The 13,341-nt window shown below is 40.6% G+C and overlaps 2 protein-coding genes across 3 annotated transcripts in view; one reads left to right on the top strand and one right to left on the bottom strand.

Moving 5' to 3' along the window:
• Window positions 1–35: 35 nt before the first annotated feature.
• LOC106585175 (E3 ubiquitin-protein ligase ARK2C) lies at window positions 36–11,206 on the top strand. Of its 2 annotated transcripts, none has more exons than XM_014171092.2 (8): window positions 36–224; window positions 4,970–5,285; window positions 5,588–5,716; window positions 5,945–6,074; window positions 6,353–6,457; window positions 6,726–6,821; window positions 7,393–7,496; window positions 7,632–11,206. In XM_014171092.2, exons 1-8 carry the CDS (start codon window positions 164–166, stop codon window positions 7,747–7,749), a joined length of 1,059 nt encoding a protein of 352 aa, XP_014026567.1. In that variant the 5' UTR covers window positions 36–163; the 3' UTR covers window positions 7,750–11,206. The 2 variants fall into 2 exon arrangements, with proteins under 2 accessions (XP_014026567.1, XP_014026566.1); XM_014171091.2 differs by having other exon boundaries at window positions 5,585–5,716.
• The window catches only part of LOC106585177 (lipoxygenase homology domain-containing protein 1), a 46,775-nt gene continuing 44,057 nt past the window's right edge, over window positions 10,624–13,341 (bottom strand). The window contains exon 44 of the mRNA XM_082968459.1: window positions 10,624–13,287. Coding sequence (XP_082824585.1) covers window positions 12,807–13,287 — 481 coding nt within the window. The 3' untranslated portion in view covers window positions 10,624–12,806. The remainder of the gene's footprint in view (window positions 13,288–13,341) is intronic.

Raw genomic sequence — 13,341 nt, 5'->3', positions numbered from 1 at the left:
ATGTTCCTTCAGAAAACACCGAGCCATCGACGCTTTGTCACCGAAGCAGCTGCCTGCCAGCACAGTGCTTGCTAGATCCGCTTGAATGTAGAAAGATTGAAACGGATCATCCGCATGGGCTATTTGTCTCTCAAAAACCCAGCGGCAAGAAAAGGATCCAAGGATGGTTTTAGTGCATGTCGGATATCTGGTTCTTCCTGTATTTGGCTCAGTGAGAAATAGAGGTATTTATATTTATTAATCTTTAACACTTACATGTCATGTGCTATGTTCATCTTAATACCACTGGAGCTGCTCGCAAATCTCTTTAGAATCCATTCCAACGTGTTGTTGACCAGCGTTACATTTTATTAACAATTTCAAGACCATACAATACATCTTGGTAGTATGGGTCTGTTCCTATTTGCCTATATATATTTTGTTTCTTCTCAAATTGAGATGTAGATAACGCTAGCTGTTGACAGCTAACTACTGTAGCTAGTTAGCGCATTGACCAATGCTATTTAGCTAATGCTAGCTAAACGTTTCGCTATTTTTGGACATTATATATTGTAGCTAGCTAGTCAGTTCCATTTTAAGAAATACTTGACCAATTAACATTAATGGCAGTGGTGTAATGTCAGACCACAGAGAGTAATGCGTGAAACATGTTTGAAGGTTAGCTAGCTAGCGCGTTCTCTGCAGGTTAGGTTACTGGATAACCTATTTAATCCCAGGATGATGTCATTTGGAGATCATCTTTACTGCTTGCCGAGAGGGTTTTGCGACAAATTCAATTAGCTACGGTAATCTATACAATTGTATATCACAACTATAGTAGTTTACAAACAGGCAAAATTGACATATTTCAAATTTAAGGAAGCTCTTTAAACACGTCGTAGCTAGGTAGGTTGTTTTTCCAATATTTAAAACAAGCTATCCACCAGGTGATTTTTGCATAAGTCATTTCCCGTTTATTCAATAACAAAACATACCGTTTCATAAACCATTTAGGCTACAGTGTAGCGTATAAACTAAATTCATACACTGGCATCAATGATTTCACATTGTGCTTTTATTTCTGTTCTTATTTCCTGTTTCATAGTATCGAGGCTGGCTCTACATTCTGCATTTATCAGATCTTTGTCGTCCCCCCCATTCTGTAGCTAATGATCATCTGCTGCTGTGTGGTGTGGCGTGGCCTGTTCTCTGTATTTAGCTGTATTGTGAATCCCCTCTTCATTTCCTATTTCCATCAGAAGACATTGCTATTATTTTTGTTTAAACGCCCCCAAGAATGTACCATTCACCCACAATTCATTGTTGTGAAAAAAAAAAAAATTGCTAACACCTGTTGTCTTTTTCTGTGAAGTAGCTGTATTGTTAACCCATTTTTAGCTCTTTTAGAGAATCAAATAAATGTAATTGTGTACCGCCCATCCAGTCTTGATATACAACATGCTGTAAATTCCTGTAAAGTGGATACATTTTGCAATTGTTTCGATTTCTGCACTGCTTTACTGAAGACCAGAATTTGGCAAATTTTCTCCATGGAAAGTGCATTGTACAAATGTGGCTAAGTAATGGTAGCAAATACTCCTTTTGGCATTCTTACATGACATGTGAAACCTATACTTTTTGATATTATGACACACACACAATTAGGATTATCCCTAGTGTGGTCATCTGAGTGATTGAAAAAAATGGACAACACATCAAAATTGATGAAATACTGGTACACTGTACCTGTTCCCAACAACCTGTCATATCCGTCTCGATTTGTGTAACACTTTGTTCTTCTTGAGAAGGAGCAAAAAACAAATTCTATAAGTAGTAGATACTCACTGGTGGTTAATCACTTCCTAATGATCCACAAAAAAAAAAAGTGCAAAATGCTATCCATTTCACAGGGATGCCTATCCTGCACTGCTACAATAAATCCTCTAGTAGAGTAATAACGTCTTTTATTGTTTGGTTGTGGTCGCTCTTTACCCTTTGTTCTGGTAATAGTACTTTCAATGCATGGTCATGTTATGATTCATATGATTTAGTTTTTTTTTACATTGAATAGTAAATTCCAATGTAATATTTCTGTGGTAAAGATGTACCTTGCTGTAGCCAACCACGTCTGCTCATTGGATGCTGCTTTTGTTCTTTTTAACCCTTTCATGGAGCATGGTGAGCCTTGCCTTCAGTCTGTTGTTTATTTTTGTTGCATGGTATTTATATTATTATTACAACAACCAAAACACAAATTCCACATATACTAATATTTTCCAATAAAGAATATAGTATTTTTCCTAACCTTCAGTGTGCTTCTTGCTGATTTCCATTTTGTTGTCTTTATCCCTCCCCTCGTCCCTACCTGCCCACCTCCACCCCACCCACCTCCTCTCCCGCTGTGACAAAGATAGACGATTTCCTTGCATTTCTCATCACAAGGCCTGAATGAGTCTATCCCCTGTCATTCATGGTGATTCTACTACTGAGACAATTGAAAGTGCAGTGCGCCTCTGATCCTTGGATCAAATGCTAATTTAATAGGCCTAACTCATTCTCATTAATTAGTGACTGGTTATGAACTGAATGTGATATTTTAAAAACACACCACCACAATCAGATGTTTCTGAAAGTTGCCAAGATTAGACTCATGACTATTTTCCTAGGCATTTTGTAGCACTGCACCTTCAAATCTACTCCAACTTAATGATCCAAATGCAATGTAGACATTTGCCTATTTCTCAATTGTAGGGGTTTCACCAGTTTTCATCTGAATGTGTTATCCACTCTTCCACAAACACTTTAGTATGTTCATATTAGAAAAGAGCCTAGCAACTAAAGGTGACACAAAGGACTAGATTTAGGTTAGCCCTAAAATGTTGGTGCTAGGCTGCATATATCTCAGTGGAAAGATTTAGTTTGATGGTCTTTCTCCATGACTTCTCTTGCTGCTCGAGTCCAAACTAAATTTTGCCGCCATGGAAAACATATCACAGACTATGAAGTCTTGTCCTATGAATTGTGGTCTCCCCTTTCAAATATAATAGTTTGTCATATTGGCATCAATGTCACAATATAGCCTAGGCCTACTTCACGTAAATTGAAAGCCATTCCTTTTCACAATCAATGTTATTTCCATTAGAATTGTCAGCTCTATCTATCTATCTATCTATCTATCTATCTATCTATCTATCTATCTATCTATCTATCTATCTATCTATCTATCTATCTATCTATCTATCTATCTATCTATCTATCTATCTATCTATCTATCTATCTATCTATCTATCTATCTATCTATCTATCTATCTATCTATCTATCTATCTATCTATCTATCTATCTATCTATCTATCTATCTATCTATCTATCTATCTATCTATCTATCTATCTATCTATCTATCTATCTATCTATCTATCTATCTATCTATCTATCTATCTATCTATCTATCTATCTATCTATCTATCTATCTATCTATCTATCTATCTATCTATCTATCTATCTATCTATCTATCTATCTATCTATCTATCTATCTATCTATCTATCTATCTATCTATCTATCTATCTATCTATCTATCTATCTATCTATCTATCTATCTATCTATCTATCTATCTATCTATCTATCTATCTATCTATCTATCTATCTATCTATCTATCTATCTATCTATCTATCTATCTATCTATCTATCTATCTATCTATCTATCTATCTATCTATCTATCTATCTATCTATCTATCTATCTCACAGTATTAAAACTGAGACAGTGCACTGTAGTTCAGGGGTAGCATCTGGTTCTCCCTCTCGAGCCTCAACAGCAGCCTGTTCTCTTCAGCTGCCAAATAGCTGTGGTTAAGAAGAGGGAAAAAGTACTGAGATGGCATGCAATGCATTCAAGCTATTTCCCCCGAACCAAGGAATCTAAATATGGGAAAGCTTTGGGTAGCACTGTGTGTCTCACTGATACAAAAAGATATACGCAATATGTAAATCAATACTGATTTCTGGTTGGAGATAGACAAATACGTTGTAGGCTTTATGTAGCCTAGGCCTATAAAGCCTTAACATTTTGCTGATAGAGACATGGGTAGTGATACACTTATTTTCATTTAACCTTTATTTAACTGGGCAAGTCAGTTAAGAACATATTCTTATTTACAATGACGGCCTACCCTGGCCAAACCCTAACGACGCTGGGCCAATTGTGCGCCGCCCTACGGGACTCCCAATCACAGCAGGTTGTGTTATAGCCTGGAATCAAACCAGGGTCTGTAGTGACGCCTCTAGCACTGAGATGAAGTGCTTTAGACCGCTGTGCCAGTCGGGAGCTCAACATAAACATTCACAGTGTTGTTGTACTATATAATATAGTCTTGTGTTACCCACAGTTCAACAGGTGAGAACGTTCTCAGAAAAAGGACTCACTCACAGCAATGTCATCACATTGGTAAAATCCTCAGTGATTTATAACGGAGAAACAGTTATATTACAATAAAAAAACTATTTGGAACAGATGTTCTGTTTTTTTTGTGGTTGATCAGCAGAATGTCACACAGTAGATCTAGAAACACTTCTGACAGCAGTTGTGCACTTCTATCAAATGGATTCAAGGTCGTTCTCATATATTACACACAGCCTAATTTGGAATCCACTTGAATACACAATTTAAATGCACAGTCCTGGCTGCGCCCATTGCCGAAGAGTCAGATGCCCAGAGGTGAGAATCCAAACAGAGGGTCAAATGTGACATGATGCCATAAAAGACCATTCATGTTTGGAAAAATTAACATTTTCCATGCAGACTGAATGTGTTGCTTCACCATATCTCCCTATCCCCACCTCTTCACCATAGGTAAGATTTAGGGCTTTTGTAAAGATCATCCTACAGAAACACAATTACATCACACAAACACACTCCATGTCTCATACACAATTAATTCTAACCTACCGTTTCTCTCTCAGGTGTCTAACTCCCTCTTGATGTTTCCACAGGATCCCTCTTTAACCGGCAGCAGCATAGCCATGCTACCTCTTGCCGGCACTTCCAGCTAGGCCCCCATGCCCCGCTGCCCATTGACTTCCCCATGCCCCACCCAGGTCAGCCCCAGTCGGGCATAAACCCCCACCTGGCTCCCTCTGGCCACCAGCATCCTCCCCAGCTCCACTCGCCCCTCAACCCCTTACCCCCCACACCCCAGTTCCAGGACCTCTTGGTCCCCCCTTTCCTACCTCAGGCCTTACACCAGCAATACCTCCTCCAACAGCAGATCCTAGAAGCCCAGAACCGCCGCATCATGCCACCTTCAAGGTATGGGGACTTGGTTTCTGGCTATGCACGCCACTCCCGTAATAACTAGGGTACCTCCACAAGCTTTAGAAATGTCATGTTTTGTACGAACAGCTATATTTTGATGCAACCCCCGAAATCTGTACAGTTTAATAATGTGCCCCTGGTAAAGGAGTAGTTAACCCCCAAGTTTGGCATGTGTTTTCATACTTCAAAAGTGCTTTTAAGTCGAGTCCACATTTCCATGGCATCTGTGGAACCACACAACAGATTACAGGGAATTTTAATGTGTACAGAAACTTTTGGTTGTCCTGTGTCAGCAGACGCACCCCAGAGAGAATGCCCCACCAGCCCCACAGACTGCGGCTGGGGTACGAGTTTGTTCCTGCCCTCCATGTCCCCCCACAGCCTGTTGGCCAGCAGCCTCGCTACCTGGCCGAAGGCACAGACTGGTAAATAACACACCAGCTTGCGCTCATACAATAGTGTGGCTTCATAGTTAAGTCTAATACATTACTCCTGAACTATGGATAATCTCCATTTCAAATTTGAGTCCCCTCCCACGGGCATGATGTAATCCAATGACAATCAATGTTGAATTGTTGATGGGTCTGTGAAATGGACCCAGTGTTTAATTGGTTCTTCTCTCTTCTTTCCTCCTGTCCTGTGTGGTTGGTCAGGGACCTGAGTGTGGACACGGGGCTGCCCCCCCACCAGTACCACGTCCGCCCACTGCCCCAGCACTTTCAACACTACCTGACCTCTCCCAGGATGCATCACTTCCCCAGGAACAGCACCACCACCCAAGTGGTGAGGACATCACAACTATATTTGTCATGGAATTTAAATGATCCGAATGGACAGTCCCATTTAAAGTGACATTTCATGATCTCCACTGCTGGTGTCCATATTGGCTGAACCACCTGGAGTGTTTGATTTGGTATTCACACCATAGATCATTGGATAGACAGGATTCAGGGATGGCAGGCAGGAAGCAGAATGAAATGCAAAGATGTTTTCTCAGAGATGAGTTGGAGGAGAATGTATCCAGATTACTCCTTTACTATCTCTCTGTATGTTCTCTCCAGGTTGTCCATGAGATCAGAAACTACCCGTATCCTCAGTTACACCTGCTGGCCCTGCAGGGCCTCAACCCCTCCCGCCATGCATCCGCTGTGAGAGAGAGCTACGAGGTACAGTCATCCCAGTCACACGGCCAAGTCCCATGTGACGTCACACTATCACCCCGTCACACATACACTCTCACCTCTCACGCATCCGTCCCTGCCTCTGTGTGACCAATGCTGTGAACAGCCTCATGTGGGACTGATCTTCTAATTTCCGCTAGTTCTGTGCTCCAGATGCTTCCAAAAAAAAACCAACATTGTTTTATTTTGTTTTGTTCTTTTTATCGTACTGAAAGAAGATAGTTAATGGTCTTTCCCCATATGTTGCTTGTAGGAGCTACTGCAGCTGGAGGACAGGTTGGGCAGTGTGAACCGAGGGGCTATCCAGACCACTATTGAAAGGTTCACCTTCCCTCACAAATACAAGAAGGTAAGACTATGCCCTCATAAGTTGTGCTGGTAACGGATGTACTGTGGTAGTAACTATAATAGAGTACCATAGAGTAGAAGGACACAGATGAACATTGCCATCTCATTTTAGGTTATTGTTAGCCACATTATCTCTCCAAAGAATACTGTCTGCTTCCACTCCAAACTGACTTATTCAGACTGTCTGGTCTGGAGTGTACCCAATTTAAGACCAAGGATGACTCATCTTGTAGGTGAAAGGACCAATTATTATAAAGCTGTGCAAGTCTCATGAGTATGATTTGAATCTACTGTACAGTATGTGAAAGAATCATAAGCATTATATTTTAATGATCCAATGAGACAGGAACCCGAAAGACACTTTTGAAATGGTGTCTTCTGCACCGTACTGTATGCTGTGTTAGGACCATGGTTCAAAACAGGGTTTTTCAGGACAGCCGTTAGTCATATATCAGAACTACATTATGAGGACTTCAACCATAAGTATTTTCTTGTGAACTATCAATACTTTGCGAATGAAAATGAGAGATACATTGCTAATGGTAATTGTTGCATATTCTTCTATTTTCCAGAGAATACCCCAGGACCTGAAGCTAGGGCTGGAGGACGAGGAACTGGATACAGATGAGAAGTGTACTATCTGTCTATCAATGCTGGAGGATGGAGAGGATGTCAGGTGGGTCTAGTCAAAATGCTAATGAACGTTTGGTGTCATGGAAGGTTTGGTGCCAACACATAGTACAGTTTTCAGATCTCTGTGTATCTATAGCCATTTATGTTAACACTCTTCGACATCTTCCTCCACCAACAGGAGATTACCCTGCATGCACCTCTTCCACCAGGCGTGTGTAGACCAATGGCTGGCCACCAGTAGGAAATGCCCCATATGCCGGGTGGACATTGAGACCCAGTTGACACCAGACAGCTGATGCCTCCTCTCCCTGCCCCTTCCTATAATACCCCATAGCATCCCTAGGAGGAGCGCTGCCAAACGTCCCCCTTCCCACCCGCATCACTTATGAGCCTGCCTTCTGAGCCAGTCAAAGAAGACAATGAATGGAAGGGGACGAGGGAGGGAGGGATTAAGAAACCACACTGATCAAACAATAGAGAAACAAAACAGGCCGATGGATGGAGAGAGGCAGAAGGGTGGCAGAATATATAGACAGGTGCTGGGGCTTGATGAGTCTCCATCGGGTTGTGCACAGTAGCATTCGCTTCTCCATACACCTACTCAAAGATGGTTCTCTATCAAACCCCCTAGCATGTGTGTGTATTGTGTTGCTAAGGGTTTATATATAGGTCTATGTTCGACCGCTGATGTGTATTGGTCTTCCTCCGTGTGATGAAACCCAAATGCTGAGCTCTAACTACAGCACATCTGTGCAAAACATGGCAAGATATGAAATCCATAAGGGGATGTTTCTTGAAATGAGCTTCTGTGGCCTAATGCTTATGGTGTAATGGAGTGTAGTAGTCTTGTAATTGATCGCCAGTATTTACAACAGAGTGACCGTGTTGTGTAGCAAGCAAAAATCCCACTTTGAGAAATAAAGTGGGGAAAATACCCCTATTTAACAAAGGGTAATAGGCGTACAGGCAATGAGGAAGTGCTAGCTATGTACAAAGGCCAAACATTCTGTGGGTTTCCAGTACAGTAGATCTCTGCCATCACAGTGGATGCTAGAGATGCTAACCAGGCATGGCTTCAGTGGTCTGTATTGTGCTGTAGTGGGGCCTCTATAGTCTAGAACAGAGGCCCCAGATATGCATGCTCTATGGCAGGCTTGGGCTGTCTTGTGATTGTGGAGCAGTAGAAAGTCTGCAGTCTCTCTGCATGTGAACCATAAACAGTATGACTCTCTTACTCATCCATGGAGCAGGATGAAGTTTCCCCTAGACGCTGATCTTTGGTCACTGCTGCTTCTCCCCTCCTAATGATTAAGATTAGGATTGGGGGAGGGGTAAACTGATTTCAAGAACTGCGCTTATGGGCAATTTCTACTCACAGCCTCATCCATAGCACGATCTTAAAGGCTGGGGATGCAGTGTCTGTGTCTTGTCTTTAGAGTGAATACAATGTAATCCTTTTCTAACATATACCAGTACCTTATTGCCTACAGAACAAGCACATGTGAGTTATACAGTGCATAGCAAACAACCTCTGTTTCGGTTCCGTTAATTTCAATCTCAGTTGCTCCCGTTGTTTGATACAGGAATACAGCTGGTGTTCCTGGGATATATCCAACTAGTAGGCCTTTGTTCTGTGTCCTAGAATGTGTAAGATGGTCCCCCATGATGGTAGTTGTGTATGGTATTGCTAGAACCACTGTAAACTGTTCAGTGATGGAAGCTGTTTTCTCTATATCGTGCATGAATCATGTTGGTGTAGTTCACTTGAACGAGGGTTAAAGGGAGAAAAAGCCATTCGTTTGAAAATACCAAACAATTATTCTTACTATTTACATTTCTTTGATTTGTTAGATTTTTTCTTTCTTCATTTTGGTTTTCTTACTATCAATTTGTTTTGAGCGCTCATGCCAATTTGGACATTGGACCAAGTAAAGCCAAGTCCTTGTCCATTTTTTTTACTATTTCGAAGACATGGCTCCAATGCTGCAAAAACAACAACATATATTTATTAATGTAGCTTGTGTTTTGTAAATGCACTAAAATATGGGGTTGCCTGAAGTAGATTTGGTGGTGTGGGGTCTCCTTGTTCTAGCTTACGCGTCTGTGTTCGGTTACACGTATCTTCATGCTTCCTTGTGTACTTTTGGAGGTTGACTTGACTGTGTTGCGTTTTTTTATTTACCTTTGTCCAAACCCTCCATCCAAAAAAACTAGACAGACAAACAAGGAGGGTTGCTACTTCACATAGGATGCTGTGAGTTGAAATGCCTTAAGTATTTAACAATCATAATTTATTACTAATCGTAGCTATTGTGGTGGCATATTTCATGTATTTTCTCTCTTGATTTTGCAATTGAATCAATCTATTTATTTAGAAATAACACAATGTACAAAAAATAAATAATACCTCATTATGCATTGGTCGGTGGGGATGCTTTGCATGCAAGTTGCGTTTTTCATAAGGAGAACATGTAATTCGGAAGGGTGTAATGTGAGCTCTGTCTAGCCAACGTGGTGCTGTTGATCTTGATTTACATTCCATTCAATGTCATATCGAAGATCCCCCCCGCTTTGATCGAGTGGACAGACTGTGACTAGGTGCAAATGTTTTAGCATGTAAACCTCCTAGCATGGCTATACCCCCTTGCTGGCATAGAGGAAATATGATACTATTTTATTTTTCATATTTATCCCTGATCATTACCAGTTTCTCAGTTTGTTTTCATTTTGTTTTACCTCGTTTGTATATTTCACCATATCTGAATGTTGGGTGTCTCCATTCAGACCATACGTTTCTCTGGCCCAGCTATATTAACTCCTCACATATGAATGAATAACTCCATTATTAGGTACTTTTGTATTGCTGGCAAATGCTGTGTTTGTGTAGTTAGGTTCGAGAGGTGGCTAACATGATCAACTTGAGCTATTGGGTCTTATTTCTTTCTGGTGTAATACTCTAGTGTGGTTTGTTCACCTGGGTATAATAAGCTAACCACCTGATTTCTGTGTGCATTTTCTTAATAATAACAATTTATTAATCCTACATATATCCGATTGGAAAGAAGCTGACTGGTCTTATTTTGATTTTTCCTGCTGTCACAGGCCTTACCCCATGTCTAGGGCCAAGAGTTTTTCCTGGTCAGGTCACCTGGTCAGGAAAAGCTCCTGACTTGCCCTCTGTCCTCCACAGACGGTAGACTGCGTTACTGGACAGTAGCCATAGTATTTTAACTCAAGCTGGTGAAGGGGAATGAACAGTAGAATCCTAAAGCACAAGCTTTCTAATGCATGTCCTTCTCAGGTTTTCATATGTGTACATGGGCGTAGCTGTAGACGTGTTTAATATAAGGCTGTACCTTCTTGAATATTACAGATGTTTCTTTGCTGCTGACAAACTGTTGATTAAACTAACCTGCCAGTGATTTAAAGGGAAGTGGCCATCTTTGTACAACACACTGCTGTTTTGCTGTAACCGCGCAATGTTTTATGAGCTGGAGTATTTTATAGACAAAGTATGTATCAATAATATGAAAAGCAATAGCTAAATGATAATGAAGAATAACATGGATCAGTGAATATTGTGGAAAATCTTTAGATTTACTTTTGGTGGATTTTGTACTGTATTTATTACTAATGATGATGCAAAAAGTTGCATAGCTTAACCCAAACTGTTCTGTCTCCTTTTTTTATTTATTGTCTTGTATATGATCTTTTTGTATGTGTTTTTCAAATAAACTGCCCAAAATGCTGAAAGTACCTGGTTAAGGATTATTCAATTTTTCTAGTAAATACTTAACTTCATGACACAAGAATCGGTACAAACGTTTATAAACACAAAGCAAGTATAAAATATCAGCAATAATCCCTGACAACTAGGCTAAATGGACACACAGAGCCTGTGCATGAAATACATGTCAACAGTGGTGTATCTAGTCCAGCATGAGTGAATACAATCACATGTTATGAATATGCTTCTGAGTATCATTTGTTTCTATATAGTTATCACCTATGTTCTCTGTTTATGTTTCACAAAGTAAAATATTAAGTCATACAAAAAAAATTCTGATTGAAAAGTACTCCAGAACCCCCACACCACCACCAATACATAAATAGCTGGTCCCAAGTCCCTTAAAACCTCTTAAGGATCGGACCATTTTTTCAACTTTTTGCCTAAAATGACATAACAAATCTAACTGCCTGTAGCTCAGGACCTAAAGCAAGGATATGCATGTTCTTGATACCATTTGAAAGGAAACACTGAAGTTTATGGAAATGGGAAATTAATGTAGGATAATATAACACATTAGATCTGGTAAAAGATAATACAAACAAAAAAACACGTTTATTTAAATTTTTTTCATTATCTTTGAAATGCAATAGAAAGGCCATAATAAAACAGAAACAGAAGGGGTTCAAACTTTAGAAGTTCCTACATTTGAATATAAAAATGGGTTTTATCAAATAAAACTATGCTACATTTTATCTCTGGGACCCCCAGGATGACAAATCAGAGCAAGATTACTGAATGTAAGTACATTATTTACCTTCAGAGGTGAATGTATCAAACCAGTTTCCGTGATAAAAGTTTTGTTTTTGTGCACTCCTCAAACAATAGCATGGTATTTTTTCACTGTAATCGCTACTGTAAATTGGACAGTGCAGTTAGATTAACAAAAATGTAAGCTTTCTGCCCATATAAGACATGTCTATGTCCTGGGACATTTTCTTGTTACTTACAAAGTCATGCTAATCACATTAGCGCACGTTAACTCAACCGTCCCGGTGGAGGGACAACGATTCTGTAGAGGTTTTCAAACCCTAGAGTCGATGTCCACGCCTCCATGGGAAATCGAATTAGCATAATAAACAAATCCCAATAAAAACCTGTCTGTTTAAACTAGAGATATGGTTATTGCATGGGCTGATAATCTACCGCCTCCTACAATGGTGACCTTCCGCATCTGCGGGGTGGCCGAGCTACAGCTGTGTTTGTCAGACCATGAGACATCTCGAAAATCGGTCTTCTCACGAAAACCTTTGTAGCGTCCGAACGGTTTGGCATCCAAACTAATATGACCACTCTATGGAAAGATGACTCTCACGAACACAACGGTCACGTGACTCGTCTGAAGTCGGTACCACCGATCTGCCAACTTCTGTCTGTATCGTCTGAACAGTTTGGCTAGGACACCCACAAGCACCACAAGACTTGTCTGAAGGTAGCCCAGTACCAGTTAAAACAATTAATGGAACAGTATATTTGGAAGTTGTTTAGTGTAAAAAAAAAGGGGGGTTAAATATGGGTACATTTTTATCCTGACCCCCCGGCTTAGAAGGTTAACATGGATACTTGTCAGTATTTGGGGTAGAGCACTCTTTGTATCTGCCCATCTGCCTTCTGAGGGTCCAACCACTTCCCACACAGGAAGATAGTGGTCACCGAGTTGGCTGTGTTGGTAACCTCTACACACTCCAGGTACCAACCAGAGTTGTGGCTTGAGCCATCATGCTCCACTTTGACCCTCAGCAGCTCCCCTAAATCCAACATCTCCAAAATAAAACGATCTGTTTGTCCCCGCTCAAAAAGGTTTCGGAACTTCTGCTTTAAGGCACGCTTTCCAGAATCCCCATTGGAGCCATATATGGTGATGTAAACGTTAGAGTCAGTTCCGGCCCTTTTGACGTCGCCGGTGATGACGATTATCTCGTATTTGACGGGCACGAGGCTGCGGACTTTGCTGGCAAAGCTCTCAATGGTCTTAAAGCATTCGAAGGTCAGAAACTTGTCCCGTTTGGCTGCTAGAGGGATCTGGGCATCACAGTGGAATAAATACCTGGACAGGAACAGAAAGAGAAGCATAATGACATGAGTTTAGACATGATGAGAA

This window comes from Salmo salar, chromosome 24 (genome assembly GCF_965601325.2).
Source record: "Salmo salar chromosome 24, fSalSal1, whole genome shotgun sequence".
Taxonomy (NCBI): domain Eukaryota; kingdom Metazoa; phylum Chordata; class Actinopteri; order Salmoniformes; family Salmonidae; genus Salmo; species Salmo salar.
Note: the sequence above shows the minus strand (reverse complement) of the source record. Positions and strands in the feature narration are given on the sequence as shown.